Source organism: Macrotis lagotis, chromosome 8 (genome assembly GCF_037893015.1).
Source record: "Macrotis lagotis isolate mMagLag1 chromosome 8, bilby.v1.9.chrom.fasta, whole genome shotgun sequence".
Classification (NCBI taxonomy): domain Eukaryota; kingdom Metazoa; phylum Chordata; class Mammalia; order Peramelemorphia; family Peramelidae; genus Macrotis; species Macrotis lagotis.
Window position 1 is genome coordinate 26,160,498 of NC_133665.1, and position 24,528 is coordinate 26,185,025.

Consider the following 24,528-nt stretch of genomic DNA (forward strand, 5'->3'; position numbering starts at 1 on the left):
GAACAAATGTCAGTGTATACTTACACAGCTAGGTCTCTCCAGGTCTACACATACATATACACTGTGTGTATAGGTTGCCCTTCCCTGGGCATTCTTCTTTGATAGCCTGGGCAAAGGACTTAGGCATAGACCCCAGAGTTAGCTTTAGAAGAACTAGGACAGAAGAGATAGGCTACTGATATGGTAATAGGGTCAGGGTAGAAAGGTCAACTTATAAGTAGTTTGTCTGACACACACATCTCATTTGGGTAGGGCTAGGGGTTGATAAAGAGGGCAAGGAAGAAAGGGAGAATGATGGATTTGTGTGAACTTGTTTCTATTTTTCATCTTTTTCTCTAATGAATTGGGTCTCTGGTTACCAGCCCCATTTGACTCTGACCCTGAGTATATGATTAAACAAATCTGTCTATGAAGATGTCTTTATGTACTAGAATGTGTGATTTGTTTGTGATTGTGTGGTTATATCACTGTAATTATATGATTACACATGCCCATATGTGGATTATTGTCTCTGAGCCATCTGTGGTTGTGTGTGATGTGTATGATGTGAAATATCTATTATTGTGTGTCTGCTTGTATGGTAGTTTGCCCTGTGATTTACTTGCTGGTGATTTTGTGTAATTTCTGTGTGCATGAACATGAATCTTTTATGTTTATGGTTATAGGTTTGTATGAAAGAATGTATGTGAATATATAAATATGCATCTCTATGTGTCTATTATGACTATGTGATTGTATATACAAATGATTGAAAATGATATGTGTGATGCTGCATATATGATATTTGTGTTGTGTATAAGAGATATCACCACTTCAGATCTCTGTATCCTCATTTCTAACACTTTGGAACTAAAAAGATTGGAGGTAGGGACTTGATCAGGGGGTAAAGGACCAGGATATCATGAATCCTGGGACCTATCCATCTTTCTTCCCACTGCTTTCCTATGACTTCCTAAATACACCTCACATTTTTTTTGGGGGGGGCTCTGAGGGGGTGCTCAAGGACTGCAACCACCTAGCCTGTATTCAGCTTCCTACCCTGTTGTCATGGCAGCAGTTGCTAGGGGCTCCCACGGTTGCTAAGTTCTGGGGGCGGGTGGAGCAGCTGCCAAGGCCCTGGTTGCCAAGGGAGATGAAGCAACCCTAGCGGGAGGAAAAGTTGTCTGTGGCATTTTCCCCCACCCCTTTTTCTCTTAGCACTGGCTGTGGTCTCTCTACCCCTCCTATCTGTTCATTTCTCCAGCCCAAGTCCCCATATGCTGTTCTTACCTGACCACTTCAAAGAGGAATGAGACCCAACTCCTTCAAATGGAAGAGGGAAGACCTAGGTAGAAAGAAAAAATTAAAGGGATTCCTTTCTGTCATGAAGAGACCATTACCTCCTCTATCTTATATTTGACCTCCTTTCCTATTCCCTCTTGTTTTCCAGTCTTCTCTTGTCCAAATGCTTATATATTCCTCTCCCTTCCTGTTCTTTTCTTTCCATCTCCTTCCTACATCTGTCTTTCCCCAATCTACCTTACTTCTGGTCTACTCCCCTTCTTAATGCCTCCTTGTCTACTAATATCCTCAAATTTCTCAGACTTCCTGGTGGATAGGGGGCTAGACTTGGAATTGGTTAGTCCTTAGATTCAAATCCTGCCTCTGATATTAGCTGTGTGACCTTGTACAAGTAACTTAAGCTCACTGGATCCCAGTTTCCTTATCTTTAAGTTGAGGGTGTTGAACTCCATGATCTCCATGATCCCTTTCAGCTCTATATCAGTGAACTTAAGATTCTTCGGTTTCTCCCTCCCAACCTCCTCAAACCTCAGTTTTTTGCTACTATAGTGCTATAAGGAGGGCTAAATATCTTAGCTCTATCTTGGGGTTTATGAGAAGAACAGGGGCTATCTGTTAGATAATAACATAGATAATGTTAATATGTAGTTTTCTAAGTCATTATGTGGCCCACAGGAATCCTCATGTAAATTTAGTGGCCCTATTTATTTCATTTGAGTTTGACAAGTCTAAGAGGAATGCAAAAGAGGGATGGGGTTGCAACTCAGCCCTTACCCAAGATGTGTTTGGGAAGCTCTGGTTTAGAAAGATAAGGCCTAATGTGGGGGAAAAAATCTATTCTACCCAGTTTGGTTCCCTTCCCTGATGAGGGGTTAAGTGTTAGGATTCTTGGATGCCGTTTCTACCCCTGATATTGGCTGAATTCCATTCCTAGCTGTAATGTCAGTCTGTAATATGTCCCATTTCTCTCCACCACTTATTTTCTACCCACCTGCCTTTTCCTTTCTCTGATTTACCAATAGAGGTCACATAGGAAAGGTATAAACTGACCTCTAACTCGACTTTAGACTGATTTATAAGCCCAGTCACAGCCTGACCTTAATCCTGGCCACAAGCTAATTTATGAATTCCTTCCATAGTCTGTTCCTTTAACCCCATCACAATATATCCCTAATCCTGACCAATCTAACTTGACCAAAAATTAGTCACCTAATATAATCTGTAGCCCAGGTCAACTCTAGAGCCCTGGCAACAAATTCAGACTAAATATCAGATTCCTGATCCTAGTAAGAGGATCCCCTAAATCTGGCTAGAACTTTCTCCATTGTCCCCATCTACAGATGAACTTGGCCAATGATGGAATTCCAGGCACTGTACTATATACTGTGGATTCAAAGTAAAAATGAAAGTCATTTGCTTCCTGAAGGATGAAGCTGACCATGGGAATGGGTGGGCAGATGGGAAGTGTTAGAAAAGAAGGAGGGAATAACAGATCTGCATAGACAACAGTATATTTATATTTGTATTTGTATTTGTATTTATATTTATATTTATACATACATACCCCAAATATATATATCATCCAAGAATCCTAATACTCAACTACTTTAAAGGGAGCAGGAGCAGGGGGAGGGCCAAGTTAGGTAGAAACTGGGGTACTGGGACAGACTTCCTTTAGTAAGGGGCTCTTGATCTGAGTTTTGTGGGATTCAGTGAGGTGAGGAGGAAGAGGGGGAATCCAGGCATTGGAAACAGCCCAAACAAAGGTCCTAGGGAAGGGACTAGGAATGTTGTTTACAGGGAGCTACCAGTAGGCCTGTTTGACTGGAATGTTGAGTGAGTAATGGGAAAGAAGTCTGGAAAGGTAGGCTGGGGGCAGATTGTGAAGGGCTTGAAAACCAAATGGAGGAGCTTGCACTTGATCCTCTAGATAAGAGGCTATAAGAGCTTTTTGAGCAGGAATGACTTGGTCAGACTTGTGCTTTAGTCAGCTGTGTGGAGGATGGTAGAGACCCCTCCAACATCAAGGAAGAGCTGCTGTGTTGTTACAATAGTGTAGGTGAGAGGTGATGAGGTGGTGACCATGAGAATGAAGAAGAGAGATTGTAGAAATAGAATTGACAAGGTTTGACAACTATCAGTCTGAAGATTATTCACATTCAGACTTTTAATTTCAACTCATTTAAAGAGAGAGCCCAGACCTCCGTCAGTCAGTGGTATTCAAAGGGCTTTGAAGTGCAGACCTTGATGCTTTCAAATCAGATCAAGTTGATACACAATTACAGGTATATAATATATCACATGCCCTATCACACAAATCATGTGCCATCCAGGGGACAACTCAAAGACATACATATAAAATCATGCACAGTAGACTCAGGTGCAGCCATATATAATCAGACACATTCTTATTCAAAGTCCAGTGCAAAGTGATGTCTAAACTGATAGCACAAATTGCTTTGCAAATGAGGATTTGAGCTCTAACCCTGGGCTCAGAGTAATCTCTAAGTCCACATACCCACCATTAAACCCATTCACACATTAATCCTTGTATGTGACCAGATGTCATGGTATTGGTCTTAAAGGAACCAAGACATAGCACAAAAGGCTCAGCACAAATCTATTTTTTGAAAATTTTGAATTTTGAAATTTTGAATTTGAATTTTGAAAAAAACAAATAATAACTGAACTATAACAGAACTGGTTGCCCATAATTGCCTGAACATAACATTGATTCATAAAAATTAACAGGATGAGATATATGTTTTCTTGAAGGCAGCTGAGTGTCACAGTGGATAGAGTGCTGGAACTGGGAAGATCTGAGTTCAAACATGGTCTCAGATCCTTAATAGCTCTGTAACCCTGGGTAAGTTCTGAACCCTTATCTGCCATAACTTCCTCAACTGTAAAATGGGGTAATAATTATAGCATCCATCTCCTAGAGTAGTTGTGAGGCTCATATGAGATAATATTTGTAAAGTGCTTAGCCTAGTGCCTAGCCACATTATCCTGCTCCTGGATTTTGTCCAAAAGATGCTTTCAGTGAACTTACAGAAGAAGAGCTCACATCTCACCACTTTTATTCAGTTATCAAAAGTAGACATTGTGTCTATCTGTACAATAGTCATCAGAATTCTAAATATAAAAGAGTAGTAGGGTCAGTGACTTGTGCCCTGATCACTTCAATCTAAATTGAATAGAAAAAGATGAGGATAAGATGAATGATAATAATGTCAATAAAACGGATATGATTTTACTGATGTGAGTGCTCTATTCATTCACTAATACCATTTCTTCTCCACACCCACGTAAATTGTCTTCTTGAGTTGCTGTGGTCAGCAAAAATTCATTATTGTACAAAGATCTTTGAGAAAATGGTTTGGAGCATATTCCTCAATCCTTTGAAATTGGACAGAAATTTATCAATATATGATGTTAGCAGACATCTATTTAATAGCATGTCTCCCTTTTATGCCTTAAATCGGGCCTCCCCTCAGACATTCTCTGTCTTCTTACCAGGATTACCTGCCAGAAAAGGAACTGAAAGGAACCAAGAATTCATTGTTATTCTTATGGTAAGTCAGTTTTTTGAACTCAAGACAGTAAGTGGAATCTGCTGATCATCTAGTCATGCTGCGAGAAGTAGCAAGAGTTGAAGAGGCCAGAGGGAAGCCTATGCCATAAGAAGAAATAGAGGAACAAAGTACAGAAAGAACTGGATCTTGCGATCACCCTTGCTGCTTTGCTCTCTGGAATTTCATGCCTTGCCATTCACTCTGTGGCATTCTCTGATCGACTCTACTCTGCAGTGGAATCCTCTCCTTCATTAGAATGTAAGTATGTTAATGGCAAGGATTATCTCAATTTTGTATTTGAATCCCTAAAGCTTAACACAATGCTTTGTGAGAAGTAAGTACTTACTTTCATGCTTCTTCATTAATCTTTTGGTGCTGTCTTTTGATGATGAGCATCTTCATATACAGCTAGATTGACACTTAGATGACAACTATATAGAGTCCATTGCTGTGCAGCATCCATTTTCAACTTGATTGGATCAAGATTTTTGAGCTTGTTGTCATAACCTTTGAGAACGTAGAACCACATTACTGAAAGCTCAAGATATCAGAACAGGGCCTTGGTGTAACAAAATAATAGCAGCTTATATTATATAGTTAGTTAATTTGTACAAAGTATTCCAATATACATTATTGAATGAGTATGTGTCTCATTTTGAATATGCCTTTCATTTTATTTCATGTCTTCGGTTATGAAGAAAGTAGTATACTACCCCTGTTTTTCAAATGAAGAAACAGACTCAAAGAGGTAAGTAATTTGCCCAATTTAGCATCATTGAAGAACCAAGATTCAAACCCAAATATTCTGATTAAAAGTTCATTGATCTTTCCTCTATAACCGTCAAAGATTTGCAATTAAGCCTTTGTGCTTCTTCAGAATTCTCTTCTCCTCCAAGAAGCTTCTCCAGATTATTTATTTATTTATTTATTTATTTATTTTTGTTTTGTTTTGTTTTGTTTTTTTGCAAGGCAATGGGGTTAAGTGTCTGAGGCCAGGTTTGAAATCAGGTACTCCTGACTCCAAGGCCAGTGCTCTATCCACTGTGCCACCTAGTTGCCCCCTCCGGATTAAAGAGGATTCAAATGTTCATTCATTCAGTCATTCACTCACTCACTCATTCATTCATTCATTCAAGAAATAATGATAAAATGCCTACCCTGTGTGCTGAATATGCTATTATCACCCACTCTGTGTGTGTGTATATGTGTAGGTGTCTGCCAGTAAGTCTGCATCTGCTGGAGATTTTACTCTCTCAAGCTTGTTAGCAGGGACTGTGGTTATTTTCACAGCTATGGACAATCCACCAAACCTTAGAATTACTTGTGGAAATCCATTGTTTTTCCATCAGACAAAGAAGGATAAGTCAAGTATCACTATTGAGAGAGAACAGAATTGAAATGGAGTGGGATAGGGTGTACAATTAGGACTAACTTCAAAGATGGATATTCTTCAGTCTGGGAAGTGGAAAACAGGGAAGAGTCAGGGTCATAGTCCAAAAAATTAGAAAGGTGATGGAATGGATTTGGTTCTCAAATCCTAGAATCCCAAATATCTTATCTCCAACCTCAGTCTCTTCCCTGAGGTTTTTTCTGGAGTTTGACCTACCTCAGGCTCAAGATTTTCTCCCAGGTATGTTCCCCTAAATCTTCTAGCTGCTCCCACATCCATTCTTGACTAGCCCTTCACCTTCACTTCTGACTCCATCTAATTAGTTGTCAAATTCTATTAACTCAGGGCAGCTAGATGGTACAGGGGATAGAGCACTGGCCCTGGAGTCAGAAGGACATGAGTTCAATCTGACCTCAGACACTTAATATTTGTTTCACTGTGTGTCCTTGGCCAAGTCACATAATTCCATTGCCTTAAATGAAAAAAAAATTTTAAATTCTCTTAACTCTGCCTCAACAATATCTCCCTTTTTTATTTTCTCTCTCTTTACTCTTAAAGGGACTTCCCGTCTCCAGTATCTCTCTTCTCTCTTCTCAAATCTCCCTTCTACACAGTTCCCAAAATAATCTTTCTAGTACCCGCATGATCATGTCACTTTCTGCTCAAAAACTTTCAGAGACTTGGTATTGCCAACTAGGGTAAGAGGTTGAGAGTTGGGAAGAGAACAATACTGATATTCAGAAGTTCAACTTTATGCCACTTTCCTCTCCTTATGCAATTCAGTACTGCAGACACATTGGACAATGTGCTCATCCCTGCCCACTTCCATTTTTATATTTTTGACTATGCCATCTCCCATGCATGTACTATGCTTACTGACATCTTTTCATTCAAGGCGCAACTTGGGCATAGTTACATTCATGAAGCTTTCTCAATTCCACAAACTCACCAGGCTGTACTCTTCTGAACTTCTGCCACATTCTCTCAATCTGATTACTTTCTCTCCTCGTCCTCCTCCTCTTCCCCCCATCCTTCTTAGCTTCCTTATATGTGTTGCCCATTAGAAGGAAAGTCCTTGAGATCAGGGACTATTTCTTTCTCCCCACCCCCTCCCCTGTATTTGTACTCTCAGTTCTTAGTACATGCTTGTTTGACTTGTCTTGAAGTGAGTTTTCTCTCCTCAAATCCTCTAGGCCTCTGTATTTCACCTATTTTACTTGATGATTTTTGAAACTTGTATTATTTAGGAGTATGCCTTTGCCAAGTTATTAGATTGTTAGCTTGGGGAAAGACTGCATTATATCTATCCTCAGTGTGCAGCATATTTCTTTGTAAATGGTAAATAAATGTCTAATAAATGCTTGTTGACTTTAATTGATACTAGAACTTGGGGTAGATAGCAGTGTCTTCTTAAAATTTGAAGAAGGTCATTTCAGGACAAATAATAGAAAGACCTACTTCTTTTTTTCCTTGCTTTTCTTTCTTCTCTCTTCCTCTCTTTCCCATTCTTCCCCTTTCTCTAGCAGTTTCCTCATTTCCTCAAACCTAAACTACTAGAATTGTTACTGTATTTGTACTGTTTTCTCATCTCCAGTCTTCCCCCCTTCCAATCCATCCTATTAATTGCTACCAAATTAACTTTCCTAATGCAGATGTTGAGAGACAGCATGGCATAAAAGATAGAGAGCTGGTGTAGAGCCAGGAAGTCCTGGGTTCAAATTCTACCTCTGAAACATACTGATTATATAACCCCAATAAAGTCACCTAATCTCTTAGAGCTTCAGGTAATTTTCTAAAAATATACATTGCAGAGAAGTTAGAGAGAGCTTTCTCATCTAGAGGAAATCCAGTGAAATCATGTTTGGTTTAAGAAAAAGTACAGGCCAATTCCTTGCTCAGAAATTTTCAATGACTTTCTATACATTATCTATAGGAAAAAGGCCAAACTACTTGCATTATGGTCAGGCCCCAAATTAAAGTTTCAGTCTTATCTCCTATGCTTCCTAACACAGCCTCCACTTCAGTCAGCCTGGCCTATTTCCTAAATCAATCTTGTTCTCTCCCCCATGCTGTGCTCATAGCTGGAGTGCCCTTCCTCCTTGCCATTCTCTGTTGTCTCAAATTCTTCCTATTCTTCAAGGTTCAATTGAAGTTCCACCACCTCCATGTGGTCCACCCTGACCACCCCAGCCAGTGCTCCTCTCTTTCTCTGAAACTGTAGGACACTCAATCTCTCTGTACCATTCATAGTTCTTAGCATTCACTACTTTGCATAGCTATTTTACTTTGTGGGTCTTTCTATGCCCTGCCTTCTCTCCCCTATGACTGCAGCCTCAGTGGACAGAACCCTGGACCTGAAGTCAGGAAGCCCTGAGGTCAGATATGACTTACTAGCTACATGACTCTGGGCACGTCACTTGACCCCTGTCTTCTTTGATTTCCTCAATTATAAAATGGAGATACTCCTAACACCTTCTCCCAGAATTGTTGTAATGATCATATAGCAGAGACTCTGGCATGTTTCCTTCTTTTTTTGTCCCTACAATGCCAGACTTGGTACTTTGTCCATAGTAGGCATTCAGAGAATAACAGGTAGTGGCACAGGCAGAAAATCCAAACATTTAAAGATATATCTACTTACATAGATGAGTGATGTTAGTTCATTCAGTAGGTAATATTTCAGGGGAGACTGGGATTTTTATGTAAATGATATCATAGAGGGAAGTTACCATTCTCCCCTTTAAAATGTTCCTGTCAAAATCAGCCTACTGGCCTGGAAAGATAGTGAAAGCAGTACCAAAGATTGTCACCAGGGGGCATCCAGAGACCAGTTGCCAGCTGGCTCACCTATGTAGTCTGGAGGCTTGAATGAAGAAATGATAAATTCTGCAAAGCCCTCTATGCTATAGGACTGAATCTTCCTTCCTGTAGGTCAAGCATGGGTGACTTGGAGGAGGTGGGAACCATGGGGAAGGAAGAGAAAAGGTTTGAGGTTGTTTGGATGTTTTTTTTCTTACTAGATCTGTGATTTCCTTGGTAGCAGAACTCCAAGTGAGGAACTCCTTTTGCCAATGGAGAATAACACTTTCTCAGAAATTTAGAAATTTTGTGAGTTGCCTGGGATACTGAGAAATTAAATGACTTTATCACTGTCATATAGCCAATATATGGTAGGTCTCATTGATTCAAATTTCATTAGTTTAGAACTATAGATGTCTTCAGAGGTCATCTAATTTAACCCTTATTTTACAGACGAGGGAGACACTTGTTGAGACTCATAGCTTCACAGAGGTCAAATAATCTATTCAAGGACACACAGGTAGTAAAAGGTAGGAAATGAATACAGATCTTCTGACTCTGATGCTCTTTCTTTTTTTTTAAGATTTTTATTTGAGTTTCACAATTTTTCCCCTGATCTTACTTCCCTCCCCCACCCCCACCCCCCACAGAAGTCAATTTATAAGTCTTTACTTTGTTTCCATGGTATACATTGATCCAAACTGAATGTGATGAGAGAGAAATCATATCCTTAAGGAAGAAATATAAAGTATAAGAGATAGCAAGGTCAGACAATAAGATATCAGGGTTTTTTTTTTTCCTAAATTAAAGGTAATAGTCCTTCGTCTTTGTTCAAACTCTATAGTTTTTTCTCTGGATACAGATGGTATTCTCCATTGCAGAGAGCCCCAAATTGTCCCTGATTGTTGCACTGATGGAATGGTTGATCATTGCCCCCATGTTGCTGTTAGGGTGGTTCTGCTCATCTCACTCAGCATCAGTTCATGCAAATCCCTCCAGGCTTCACTGAATTTCCATCCCTCCTGGTTTCTAATAGAACAATAGTGTTCCATGATGTACATATACCACAGTTTGTTAAGCCATTCCCCAATTGAAGGGACATTTACTTGATTTCCAATTCTTTGCCACCACAAACCGGGCCGCTATGAATATTTTTGTACAAGTGATGTTTTTACCATTTTTCATCATCTCTTCAGGGTATAGGCCCAGTAGTGGTATTGCTGGATCAAAGGGTATGCACATTTTTGTTGCCCTTTGGGCATAGTTCCAAATTTCTCTCCAGAAAGGCTGGATGAGTTCACAGCTCCACCAACTATGTAATAGTGTCCCAGATTTCCCACAGCCCTTCTAACAATAATCATTATCCTTTCTGGTCATATTGGCCAGTCTGAGAGGTGTGAAGTGGTACCTCAGAGAAGCTTTAATTTGCATTTCTCTAATAAGTAATGATTTAGAGCAATTTTTCATATGACTATGGATTGCTTTGATCTCATCCGTAAATTACCTTTGCATATCTTTTAACCATTTGTCAATTGGGGAATGGCTTTTTTTTTTAAAATATGACTCAGTTCTCATGTATTTTATAAATGAGTCCTTTGTCAGAAACATTAGTTGTAAAGATTGTTTCCCAGTTTACTACATTTCTTTTGATCTTGGTTACATTGGTTTTGTCTGTGCAAAAGCTTTTTAATTTAATGTAATAAAAATCATCTAGTTTGTTTTTAGTGATGTTCTCCATCTCTTCCTTAGTCATAAACTGCTTCCCTTTCATAGATCTGACAGGTAAACTAGTCCTTGATCTTCTAGTTTGCTTATGGTATTGTTTTTTATGTCTAAATCCTGTATCCATTTAAAACTTATCTTGGTATAGGGTGTGAGGTGTTGGTCTAATCTAAGTGTCTTCCATACTAACATCCAATTTTCCCAGCAGTTTTTATCAAAGAGAGAGTTTTTATCCAAATAGCTGGACTCTTAGGATTTATCAAACAGCAGATTACTATAATCGTCTCCTCTTGCACCTAGTCTGTTCCACTGGTCTACCACTCTATTTCTTAGCCAATAACAAACAGTTTTGATGACTGATGCTTTATAATTTTAGATCAGGTAGGGCTAAGCCCCCTTCTTTTGCACTTTTTTTCATTAAGTTCCTGGACATTCTTGACTTTTTATTTCTCCATATGAATTTACTTACAATTTTTTCTAAATCATTAAAGTATTTTTTTGGAACTTTGATTGGTATGGCACTAAAGAAGTAGTTTAGTTTTGGTAGAATTGTCATTTTTTATTATATTAGCTCTACCTATCCATGAGCAGTTGATATTTGCCCAGTTATTTAAATCTGATTTAATTTGTGTGAGAAGTGTTTTATAATTATTTTCAAAAAGTTTCTGAGTCTGTATTGGCAAATAGACTCCCAGGTATTTTATATTGTCTGAGGTTACTTTGAATAGGATTTCTCTTTCTAGCTCTTCCTGCTGTATCTTGATAGTCATGTGTAGAAAAGTTGAGGATTTATGAGGGTTTATTTTATAGCCTGCAACTTTGCTAAAATTGCTAATTGCTTCCAGTAATTTTTTGGATGATTTCTTGAGAATCTCTAGGTATACCATCATGTCATCTGCAAAGAGTGAGCATTTTTGTCTCTTCCTTCCCAATTCTAATTCCTTCAATTTCTTTTTCTTCTCTAATTGCTGAAGCTAACATTTCTAATATGATATCGAATAGTAGTGGTGATAATGGGCATCTGATGCTCTTTCCACTAAACTTATACAGTATGCATATTTCCTTTCTATTTGAGCACTTTTTAGACAGCAGTACCTCTCAGAGAAAAGAGCTAGGAACTGGTTAAGAAGAAGATTGAAAGGATTAAAATCTTTATCCTGAATTTCTTCCCATCTTCTCTAAGAAAGAGAATGTGCTGGTTCCTACTAATTCACATTTATTTGAATACAGTTTCTCATCAAAATTTGGAGTCAGTGACTCTGAGTTGAAATCCTGGTTTTGCCACTTAGTTGTCTTGATCACTATGTGACTTTGGGGAAACCACTATAACCTCTTTAGGAGTCAGTTTTCTCATCTATAAACTGAAATGGTTTGAAGAGCTGATTTCTAAGGTCTCTTCTAGCTGTAAGAGATTATTTTGCAATCAATTATGTTGTATACCTGGTAGTGATGAGAGTTTATACTGGAGTAGTGACTTTTAAAATACAGGGGAAAGGATAGATGAAAGGGATTCAGTGTTATTTGGAAACTGATTTGATGTGAACAGTGAGGGAGAGGGAAAATTCAAAGCTTACCTGAAATTGAAAAGTTGCTTCCACAGTTAGAAATTGTGAAGTCATAAGGAGAAGCAAATTTGTGATGGGGATCTTGAGCTTAGTTTTATATATGATGAGTTTGAGATATTAATGAGAAATCCAAGTGGATATGTCCTATAGGTTGTTTAGAAGAGAGATTGAGGCTGGAGACATAGCTTGAAATTCAAAAGCACAAAGTTATGTCTCATAAACGCAGTAGTTGAAGTCAGGGCTGTGATAAGATTGTAAAGGAAGAAAAGAAGAGATAAGGGCAGACCCTTGATACTCCAAAAAGGAGTCAAGGTGAGGAGAGCAAAGAAGACAGAGATGTGGAAAAAAATCAGGGGACAGTATGGTGACACTGACTTTAAGGGAGAAGAGGGTTTTTGGCTTTGTCAGAAGTTACAAAATGGTCAAGAAGGAAGAGAACTGAAAAAAAAATCAGTGATGAAAAATGCTATAGTATTTTACAATGAACAGTTACTTCCTTTCTTTTTTGCAGTAATTCCTTTTCTAGACAAAGGTCCTAGGATAGGAACAAAGTTCCCAAAAGGGTTTGGAAGAAAAAAACATTTATCTTAAATCTCAGTGCATTGTTCTTATGTTTTCAAGATAGTTATCAATTATCTACCTCCAAGTCACTCTAAAGAGATAAACATATTTCTCTACATAGAGAAGGGAAGATATTTTCAATACATCAAGAAGTGCTTCACTAGATTCTCAGTAGAGGTTTTGACTGATTCTCAATTCATTCATTCAACAAACATATTAAGAACCTGCTGTTTTCAGAATATTGCACCAAGTGCTGGGAAAGATAAAAAGTTTAGATAAGTCATAGTTTCTCTCTTCAGTTGAACTTAATTTAAACAAAGAATTAACTAGTGATTCTGGTGTCTAAGGCAAGCTGGAAAGGAGTAGAGGACTGAGGAGGCAGAAGAGAGGAGAGATTATTTCAAGAAATGGGCACCTTGAAAAATAAGTCTGTGGAGTTAAAGACTCCAAGACAACTTCCCTGTGAGGGTAACTTAAGAGACATTCCAAGGTCACTTCTGGAGAAACTTTCCTTGGGAAAAGGAATAGGGGAAGGAAGAATAATAATAAAAGAGGAATGAAATATCTTCACCTTCATTATGGTTGAGGTACACAGTTCAGGGCTTTTCATCCCCCAGTTAGGGGCAGTCATACCAAGGAAGAGGTAATATTCTGTAGAGAATCTGACTTGTATCTCCATACCTTCCAGTTCCATGAGAAGTTCAAGAGAGGAGAAAACTGAAGAAAGCATGGTGGTAGACTCTCTCTGCCCTAAGATACAAGAATATCCCTGTGGCACAACAGGCCAATCAACAGTTCTAGTAGAGGGGGTTCAGCAGCAATAAGATTATTAGGGAATGTTAGGCTATTACAGGTGAGGGTGTAGAGGTAGTTGTGCTTTGAGTTTGGTAAGAGATTGGTATGGACTTAGGACAACAGAACCAGAAGGTTAAGAATTCAGGGTCAAAATGCTTTGGTTTTACCTTTAATAAAGGGGAGTGACAAGTATACCCAGAGAATTATAACATATATCATGCTATAATATGTAACATATATACATAAAACAAATAACATATATCATATATATCATATGATAAGTACATAAAGAGATTCAGAACAAAGTTCTTTGCCATGGTGGGGTTGAGGGCTTTGTGGAAGAAAGAAGTTGCCTTTGAGTTGGGTTTTAAAGAATAATTAAGAATTTAGAATTATTAGGTATAGGAAATAGCAAAGCAAAGTTACAGAGGAGGCATATCTCTCTCTCTCTCTCTCTCTCTCCCTCTCCCTCTCTCTCTCTCCCCCTCTCTTTCTGTTTCAGAGTCATGGCCACAAATTGTGGAGGGCCTTAAATGCTACATAAGTGGAGGTATCTAAATTTACTTGGTGGGCAATAGGGAACCACTGAAGATTTTTGAGGGGTGACTTAAAATTTTTATACAAGAACAAATGAAAGATAGCTCTGGACACAGTATAAAGGAAGCACACTTAAAAATCAAGTGCCTAAAGGTTATGTGAACTTTCCTATTTGGTGGAAATGAGGGCTAAAACTTAAAACTTGGACACTGTGATCTTGGTGCAGTTCACTTAGTAATTTGTTTCTTTTTAAGGAGAGAGTAGGACCTCTCCACAAAATTGCTGCAACGTAAAACATTTTGAAAATTAAGGTGTCATATTAGCTAGGTGATAGGCATTAAAAGGAATAAGAAGCAAATGAATATAATGTAATACTTGTGGGTAGAACTTATAGTTAACCTTGTGGTTAGAAGACCTAGGTTGACAATACTAGGTCTATATCCCATAGGGATAATGAAAAATGAGAAAAGTCTCCATGTCCAAAAATATTTATAGCAGGTTTTTTTTGAAGTGGCAAAAAAATTGGAAATTGAGGGGATGCCCATCAATTGGGGAATGCCTGCACAAGTTATGGTATATGAATGTTATTGAGTGGGTGGACTTTAGAGAAGCATGGAAAGAACCAAGACAACATTGTACACATTAACAACATTGTGAGATAATCAGCTATGATAGATGAAGGTCCTCTAAACAATTCAGAGATCAAGGACAATCCTGAGAGATCTGCTACGAACAATGCTATTTACATCCAGAGGAAAAAACTTTGGAGAATGAATGCAGAGCAAAGCATATATTACTCACTTTTTAAAAAAACTTCATTTTTCCTTTTTTTCTCATGGCTTTCTTTCCCTTAGTTATAATTCCTCTTCCATAACATGACCAATATGAAAATATATTAAACTAAATTGTGTATATACAACTTTTACCAGATTGTTCACTGTCATGGAGAGGGCAAAGGGAATGTAGAAAATTGTGGAACTCATAAACTTGTAAATGAATGATTGTTGAAAACTACCTTTGCATGTAATTGGAAAAATGAAATAAAATTTCAATTAAACAAAGACTTGGTTGAACTCAGCCTTTGCTGTTTACTGTGACCTTATGCAACTAATTTAGCTTTAGTTTCTTCATATATAAAATGAAAGGGGCTGGGATTGATAATCCCTAAAGTCACTTCTAGGTTCAAGTCTCTGGTCATATGGTCCTATGAATTCTGAATTGTATGTTATTGTTGACCTTTGAGAGAGCAGTAAACTGGTAGTGTTGGTGATTAAGTGGAGACAGTGAATTTAGGTGAAGTTTGCTAGTAAAGGGAGGTGCAAAGGGAGAAATTGGATTGAGATGATTGTTGGATTAAGGTTCTGCTAGAGATCAAGGGCATAGGCAAAGGTATTAATGACAAACAGGTATATCTTTAAAATTCTGGGAAAAAAGGTGAGTATGAATAATACTGGAAAATTTTGAGGAATAGGAGAAGTTAGTTCACTTTGGATGATCTTGATCTAAGCAAAGTAGGAGAGATTGAATGTGGGTGGATAGTTGCAGTCATGAGTAGAAAAAAATTTGTAATAGTCATGTTGGGGAATGAGATAGGGAATAAAAGCACTCAGCTGAGGAAGCAAAAATGACAATTTTTCATCATTTCAAGGCTATTGGTTTTGCTTTTTTCAAAAATATTATAAACTTCTTGAGATATTGTACTGTTTTTCTCTCTTTCCCTAGTGTAGGGCCTGACACTTGATACCAACCACTCAGCAATTGTATTCAAAGCCTTTGTTTCCTGGAATGTTAAAACTATAAGAAACATTCCTTAGATACCATCAAATCATTCATTCCTATGAAGAAAACTAAGGCTCAAGTTATTGATTCCATGATTATTTTGAAAAGTATGGGCAAGATTTTATGACATTCTTTGAAATATAGGGTGCCCCTATGGATATGTAAATAACTATTTTTGACTTTTGAAAAATAATAGGATCTAGGATTTGTGCCAGTCTCAACTGGGTTATCTGTGCCTTTAGCACAACACACAATACCTACCCACCCCCAAAGTAACTGCAGTAGGGAAGAATGACTCTATGTAGCTTCCAAAAGCAGAGAATCAGCTGGTAGGAATAAAATGTGTTGTTCTCAATGATAAAATATCCAGTTCTGTCTTGTTTTGGTTGGGGTTGGAGGTGTCAGTTCTATTAAATGTTATCGATCCCAGCAAGGAGTTTGGAATAATGGCCCTTTAAGCTGACTCATTCTGCCATGAAGAGAAGTAGTGAATTAAAAAACAAAACCCTTTTCTGGCTTGAGAGTCTTAAGACTCCCCTGCAATGCACTGGGTACCCCTATTTTTTCTGGTAAATTTTAGTCACTATTTTGTTTTCCCTATACAATTACAGGACCAATTCCTAGTGATTCCCTTATACTGACATCAGAGAAGAAAATCAGACACACCTAAGCTAGAACCAAGACCCTTGGTCTTTAGGTGCCTCAAGAAGCTCACTTGTGAAAATGATGGGAGTTCTAGACACACTAAGAGTGAAGGCGAGAACAGTTTGCCAAAACCCTCTCTAATATATCCCTGATTCACTTCCTCAGCTTAGCATTATCTGAAGGATCAAGGTTCTGGCACTTGACCCTTTTTGGTAAGCAAGCCTCAGTTCTATCCATCCCATGGCAACAGAAACCTGGTCTTTGTCCCAAAGCTTTGCCATTATTGTCCATACTTCCATGCCCTTCCCTCCCCCCGCCCCCAAGCATTTCACTTTAAACCTTAGGCCTTCTCTTACAAAAACAAGTTCAGTATATAGGTTATCTAAACTGGATATAGTAGAATGAAGTTTGGCTATCTTTTTGAGGATCCAGCTAGGCCTGAAAAGCCCAAAAAAGCAGTACTGGTCCATGGGTGATCAGAGATAGGCAGAGGTATTAGTGACAAAAAGGCATATCTCTTTAAAATTCTGAAAAAAAGGTGAATGTGAATAATATGGGAATAAAAACGCATGAGGTTAATTTAGGACCTTTGTGTCCTGTGTTCCATCTTTCCAATCTAGGCAAAGACCAACCTTTTTAATTCCAGGTTAAGATATATCTTGCATGTAGGTGGGTGGTATAGGCAGTAAGAGTGATTAGACCACCTTCAACGAAGTCCTTATTCCTGCTTGGTTCTTAGGAAAATTAAGACCACAAATATCCTGGAGATGTCAGGCTTTGATTTCTTTGGGAAGGACCAGACCTCCTCAGCTTCCTCTTGAGGAACATTAGATTATTTGCTTTCTGGAGACTATTGCTGTACCACTCCCAGCCCCAAGAGAATAAATGTAGGTCAAGGTCTTGAGCATACATGGCAGACTTGGGACCTACTATAGCATTTGTCTGACAAACTTACTACACAAGTAAGCCTTCACAAGTTGAATTACCATACTCCCACCTTTCCATAAACATGACACATGGAGATAGTAGTGTCAAAGATTTATTAGAGTATCCTAAATGTGCCCAGACTTTGGGAGTACCAGCCCCACTTGGCTGCACTGCCCACACAGGCTGGACATGGGTAGAAGAAACATGCAAGTATAGTCAAGGGAAAAACAGAAGTTGGAATCTTACCCCTCAAATGTCCAAGTTAGTGTTTGCAGGAAGGTACTCACAGGGTTTGGGGTAGATTCTTTTAAAAAGGGCATGCCATCTCCTAACACTGAGAACACGGAAGAAGAGATAACTGGAACCCATGCTGCCCATTAGCTCCTAAAATAGGTCTTCAGTGTTATTCAGAAAAGAATCAGATGGAACACAAGGATAATACACTGTGGCCAAATTCCTGCAACTGGGACCCAGGACACTTCAGTTCTATCCTCAACTCTATTATTTGCCTTAATATATTATCTTGGTAAATTCCTTTTGTTTTCTGTGCCACATTGCTGTTATGTGAAAAAGTATGCCAACTCAATGCAGAACTTTATATAACTGTGGTGGGAAATGACCGCTGAAAATCAGTTCCAACTGCCTACAAATACTCACCAGGGTGGAGCACACAACCAATATGAAACAGAAGACTGCCCAGTAAGTAATATATACCTGGTATATAATACCCACTCCAAAAAGCACAAGGGGAGAATGACATTCTTCTGTCACTGGATCAATAATAAATATGGCAGATGAAAGGACTCTTGTCTCACTTCTTTTTCTTTAAAAACCATAATTCAATCCAGGGGCTACTAGGGTTTGGGAGAAGGATGGGAACAGTATGGCTGGATCAAATGTAAAACAGAGTTTTGAGAGGCTGAACTGCCAGGAACATGTCTGAAGATCTGTTTGCTGAGCTGCAGCAAGCATACAATAATGTACTTGTTCCCCAGAAGTTCAGTGATCCCAAGTGATTAGAGTAAATGGCTTGCAAAAGGCAGTAGCTAATTTATTCAATAGTAAGCCAGATAGCAAGAGGCTCTGGCTGTGGCTTCATGCTGGTTGATGATGTCTCCCGAAGTCCTAGAGTTATGGCTACTTAGCCTCTTACTAGTGTCTCATATTTCACACTATAAGCCACCAATTTTGGTTTTGCAGTGTCACAAGTCCCCATTAAGAATCTAGGTGGAGAAAACATTAGCATTCCTGTGCCACCTGCTGGGATGCTTCCTACCTGAGGATGAAAGGGCCTCCGAATGCCTAATTCTTTTGTAATCAATTTCCACTAAGCTTCCAGGCTAAGATTCTGACATCCTAGTTCATTAACAATGGTGCTGGGATGGTTATAATAGATCTGACTTTTGACAGACTGCCTGAGATTCCAGGGGTTTCCCAAGTGAGATGACTTCCTTTTCCAAAGTGGCATATCCTAGTAGGTAGTACAGACTGTGCTGTGCTTCCATTATAACAAGGGAAGGGGACGGGGTAAGGTTTCATAGTGGTCTCTCCTACAAAGGATAAAAGGTTCTAAGCCTTTTGCCATTCCATTCAGATGCTCCCAAAGCTTGGATGTCAGGAGAAGCTTAGCAAGGATAGTGAATCTGAACAGAAATCATTCACCACCTTCAGTCACAGTGACACTGGGTGAGGGAGAAGGCAGTGTATTTGTATATGTGCTCATCAATTCCACTGGCAAAATGATTGTGTGTGGAGCTGGAGTCAAAATAGAAATTCTGGTGTCTGGGGATGAGGCCACTTTTTCCTTGAATCTCAAATATTAATATTGCTCAAAAACCCAGGATTAATTGGGTGTGTATTTGTGTCTAAAACTACCTGGAACCAGAACATATTCCTCAACATTAAAGGAAAACAGGCAAGATGGCCATAGGGGAAAGAGAAATGGCCCAAAATGCAATACCCCACTGTAGGTGATGACAGATAATTTTTTGTGGCAGCCATTCTTCTATTCCAGTCCTTCCATTTCCATCCAATTTGGTGTTGGGGGAGGGGGGAGTGGCTGCACATTTTAATTCAATTTTAAAGAGGCAGACTGATGATGAGGAATTTTAGAGTAAGTAGTCTTCTCCAAAGATGTATAGTCATTGCCTTCCCTCAGGAGAAGGAAAACAGTGAGGAAAAGCATTAGGATCTTATTGCTTAAGTCAATGAGAAGAAACTTTACTAAGGGAGGATACCTATGTTAAGGTTTGAGAGAATTTAGAGTAACAACATAATTGAAAGGTCTTAGGATGACCTAGAAATAAAAGTTAAATGGGGATAACTTTGTTAAGAATATATTGGAAGTGTTCAAATATTTCAATAATTTTTACAGAAGTAAGGGGAGTTTAAACTCCCCAGTGAGACACCAGGAGGAAACATTGCAGAAGACAGGATTTAGGCTGGGCAGAATTTACGACCAAGGATTTTTAACACTGGATTACTAAGGCAGAGTTTTGGAATCTCCCTCACCAGCTAATGGAAGGTGTTTATGAAAATGGAGGAGAGTTATCCATCTCTCTAGTCCTATATAGAGGCAAGAAAGATGGACATTCTAAAGTCCCTTCCAGCACAGGCAATATAGCTCCCAAATAAAGATCTACTTCTATGTATTCTTCTGTGCCTTGACCCATCTTTCTTAGAAAAAGCTTATTGTTTTCCTTTGCTTCCCTTGGGAAGGGGAAGAGGAACTCATCTAAGCCTCACTAGTGCACTAAGTGAAATGAATAAATACTCAAGTTCTCCAAATAACTGCTTCTGCTTGGATGGCCCTAGGATGTGCCTACCTTGCAACATACATCCCACAGCTTTTTCTCAGCTATTGAAGACATCAGCCTGTGGACAGGCAGCAGTCTTTTTTGGCATCTATTTTCATCTAAGTAGGGTAAGTGAATGAGAGCTTAGATCCATAGTCTAAGTAAATGAAGGCCATTAACTTCTTTTAGTAGAGGAGATGAGATCTCAAGTTCTTGAAGCAAAAATTCCTCCTGGAATTACCTTGTGGAAATCAGATCTTGGAGAGCACCATTCTCTAGGGATCCCCTTTGACTTGACAATTGGTGAGAAAGAGTACAAGTGCTTATGGTGGAATGCAAAATCCTTGACACCATCAAGAATGAGAAAAAGCAGCCTACTCCACAACCCCCCCCACTTTTTTTGGTGGGAATGAGCATAACTGTTAGCAAAATATATTATTTTGAACACAGCAGAGAAAACTTTGCCAAGTATTGAAATTGCTTGTGAAATTCTCAGAACCATAAAAATGGGTCTCACTCTCATCTTGGGTTTCAATCTTCAGATTTAAATACTCAAACAACTTTCATTATTTCTCCAGGTTGATTTCTTAATTTTGTGGACTACAAATTTCCATGTCTTCGTTGTCATTCCATGCATTATGATACTCCTTGAGAATCTGAGTTATTTCACCAGATCTGTGATCTTATCAATGTGTACATTCCCTCAAACATTGCAGGTAGAAAGGCATCATACCCTCTAATCTTGTGAATTTCTTATCCACATTCTCCCCAAAATCCTCCATAAGGGGTCCAGTCAAAGTGTTGGAAGACATCTGTTCTTTTGCTACCACAAGGATGTCAAATGAGTTCTTGTCTTTGTAGTGGCCATGGTAAGTCCATCTTCTTTTCTAATCATACATCTGATGATATCCTTTATTACACTTTTTCTTGGTTGCTTACATTGTCCCATTCTACCTATACTACTCTATTGCCTTTTAGGTAATTTTAATTATTCAGAGCCTGTGATATTCCATGACTTGGAAGTATACAACAGACACCATTGGAAGATGAATGTTAAAGATGAGGAGAAGCCTTTGTTTTCATGAGAAATTTGGAGTCATTAAATGCATTGAGCAATTTCACAAAGGCAATCCAGCCCATTCTTCTCTGGTTCAGTTCTGGGCTCAGCTCATTGTCAAAGATGTTGAGGATCTCAAAGTCCAATAGAAGCCCTGAGTTTTACTTCTCCATTTGATTGACAGGTTGCCAAGGAAAACTCTTCAGCACTCTCCAAATTTTATAGGCAGAGAAACTAAGGCATTGAATAATAGTTGGATTCACCTAATTTAAAGTCTCTGTGAATTAATAGCATAATAAAAAATAGAAGCCAAATTTGCCCCCCCAATTCAGAAACTTTCCCTGTATAATAATCTATCCTATCTGGACTTTAGCCCAAGGCTTCTTTCTATTATTTAACAGTTAGGAAAATAAAGAAGAGTCATTTCTACTCTCCCTGAATATGGGATACAATATGAATACAATGCTGGAGCATGGGGAAAGGCCATAGTGTCTTGGGTGGTCATCTAAGATTCTTATATGAATTTTAGTTCACTAAGGACTATGCATAGGAGCTTTCTTAAGCCAGACCAGTTCTTGGAAGTCAAAGGAGTACTACTGTATAGCAGGCATCTTTCTCTGTATCACTGGACCCTAGGGGAATAAACATTCAGACAATGCATACTATTCAAGCCCTTATTCTGTCTCCAGGTCCATACTGATAAACTCTAAAATCCAGAGAACATCTGAAGGGGAAAAGTCACAACACAGTAATAACTAGCCTATTGGGAATATATGGGAAGGGAAATCATAATGCTAAGTCTTGCTGACAAGTGAGAGGTGGGGCCACCTTCCTGCCTACTCCATTAGCCCCCAAACCCTAGGGAAAATTTTGTTCTTCACAAGACAGACAAGTTCCAAGTCCTCTTTTGAGTTCTAAAACCTCTTTTCTCCCATTATGTATCAATTTCTAGAAGTCGTATGGAAGATTAACTGCATCTCTTTCTAGAGATGCTAAGGAAGACTTCTTTATTCTCCACAATGATGGAATAGTAATACACCGTCTATAGGAACTGGGTAAAATGGAGTTAGGAAAATGTGAGTAGTACCTACTAAGGTTCTCTGGATTACAACTGGGCTGGTTTTCTATACTGCCCACCAAATCAGGCCTGTGGTTCCAGAAGTCAGAACTGTAATATACTTTTTTCCACTTTCAGTACAGTGACATCTTAGGCACAGTTTCTTAAGGTTATCAGTTCATTTCCAAAGCTAATCAGAATTCTAACTCTGGATGCGATTTATTTCAGTCACTATTAGTGGGATTTTGGGGAGAATAGTTTTCCTGTTTACTCAGTTGTTTACAAGTTAGTAAAGAGTAGGTGTAATGTCAATTAGAAATAAGAATTTTAAAAAAACTATGGATGTAGGAAACTATGATCCTTCCTGGTCAATCAGAAATAAAAAGTTTGGTTAACTGTGAAAGTAGGCACCTTTCTCCCTCTGCCCCAAGACAAATCTAGGCAGTCTTTGTAGAGGGACAGGATGTGAAGACCTGGCTTCTACTTCTGGTTCTGCCACACACTCACTGTGTGATCTTAAGCAAGTCAAAACTTCTCTGGACCTCATTTTCCCTATCTATAAAATGAGAGAATTGGACTAGGTGACCACTAAGGTCTCTTTCAGCTATAATGATCTAGAATATCAATGAAGTTTGGTCCTTTCTCAACCAATTAGAAACTAAACCTCTAGAAAGTTTAGAGGAAAAGACTCTTGAGTTATCCCATTAGTGATAATGACTGAGATTAGGAAGGAACAATGGGGGAGGGATCCTTTTTTTTCTTTTGCTAGCAACAGAGCGAGCAGTTAGGGATATATTGAGTATTGCCTCTTCTCCCAGAACCTCTCCCTTAGTGAATGTACTTGCTAATCCTTCCTGTGAAAGAAGTTATTGAGATCCCCTGTGGCAAAATCTTTTCTTACTCAAAGATGCTAAAGATCTTCCCTCTCCTAGTCTTCTCCAGTGTCAGGGGTTGGAGAAGGAGGTGACCCCACATTGCCCCAGGTGGGGTTACCCCTACTTTCTAGAGACTCTACACCAGGGGTTTTAGGTGAATGGCAGCACTGTTGGGGCGGGCAGCAAGAATGTAGATGACATTCTCCTTCAGGAAGGTGGGCCAATCCACAGACCTACAGTGGGAGTGAAAAAGAAGGTGAAGCATGTTGCGCCATACTGAAATAGAAAGAGACAATTAAATTATCAAAGGCTGGAATATGAGCTTGAATGAACATGAATGAAAAGGTTATAGCTGGGTGAGGAGCTAACAGTTTTGACAAAAATTTTATGCTACCATTAGCTGCTTTTGCTACTACAGATACATTGTTGAATAGAGAAGGGAGAAAAATCAGACAATATTTTTACTGGATCCACCATAAATTTATGTTACACTGCCTCAACTGGGCCTTCACTTTGGTTAAATCAATCCTGTTTCACCTTCCTTATAAACTTAAGAGTCACAGTGGCTCTTCCAAACCTTTTCATCCCTCCTCAGACCTCTACAGTTTATCCTCTCCCTACCTTCAAGGCTGAGGAACTTAGTTCATATTTTACAGAGAGAATTGAAGCCATTCATCATGAACTCCCTCCTCCTCATCTCATATCTCTCTGGTCCCTCCCCCGACCCCCACCCCTGTTACTCATTAAACTCCGGAGACTCCCTATTACCTCCCAAAGCACCCACTTTTTCAGTCATCTTATACTTTACACACCTTTCTGCCCCACTCAATTACTCTGACTACTCCCCATTTTGACCTCTATCTCATACCATTAAGTGGCTTTACTCCTTAAAGACCAACCCATCTATTGAAGAGATACAATTCCAACTCTCTACTTTAAAAAGATTTCTATCATTCAATCTTTTTATTGGTTTATTGACTATTGCCTTTAAACATACCCACATTTCTTCTATCCTGAAAAAACCCTAATGTGATCCTTCAATCCATGCCATCATCCTATTTCTCTTCTGCCTTTTTTTTAGCTAAACTTGAAAAGGATATCTCCAACTGCTCCTCTCACTCTTAAACTCTTATGATTTGACTTCTGTTCTTATCATTCCATCAAAATG

At 38.8% G+C, this 24,528-nt stretch overlaps 1 protein-coding gene and 1 long non-coding RNA gene across 3 annotated transcripts in view; one reads left to right on the top strand and one right to left on the bottom strand.

Moving 5' to 3' along the window:
• The first annotated feature begins 2,753 nt into the window (after positions 1-2,753).
• On the top strand, positions 2,754-18,784 carry LOC141495347 (uncharacterized). The gene is made up of 4 exons (XR_012470744.1): positions 2,754-5,114; positions 5,555-5,604; positions 9,267-9,575; positions 14,191-18,784. It is a non-coding gene; the product is annotated as an uncharacterized LOC141495347 (long non-coding RNA).
• Positions 16,991-24,528, bottom strand: part of LOC141495344 (PHD finger protein 24-like) — a 29,592-nt gene continuing 22,054 nt past the window's right edge. The window contains exon 7 of one of the 2 annotated variants that reach the window (XM_074196549.1): positions 16,991-23,593. In XM_074196549.1, coding sequence (XP_074052650.1) covers positions 23,497-23,593 — 97 coding nt within the window. In that variant the 3' untranslated portion in view covers positions 16,991-23,496. The remainder of the gene's footprint in view (positions 23,594-24,528) is intronic. The other variant, XM_074196548.1, reaches the window with a different exon arrangement.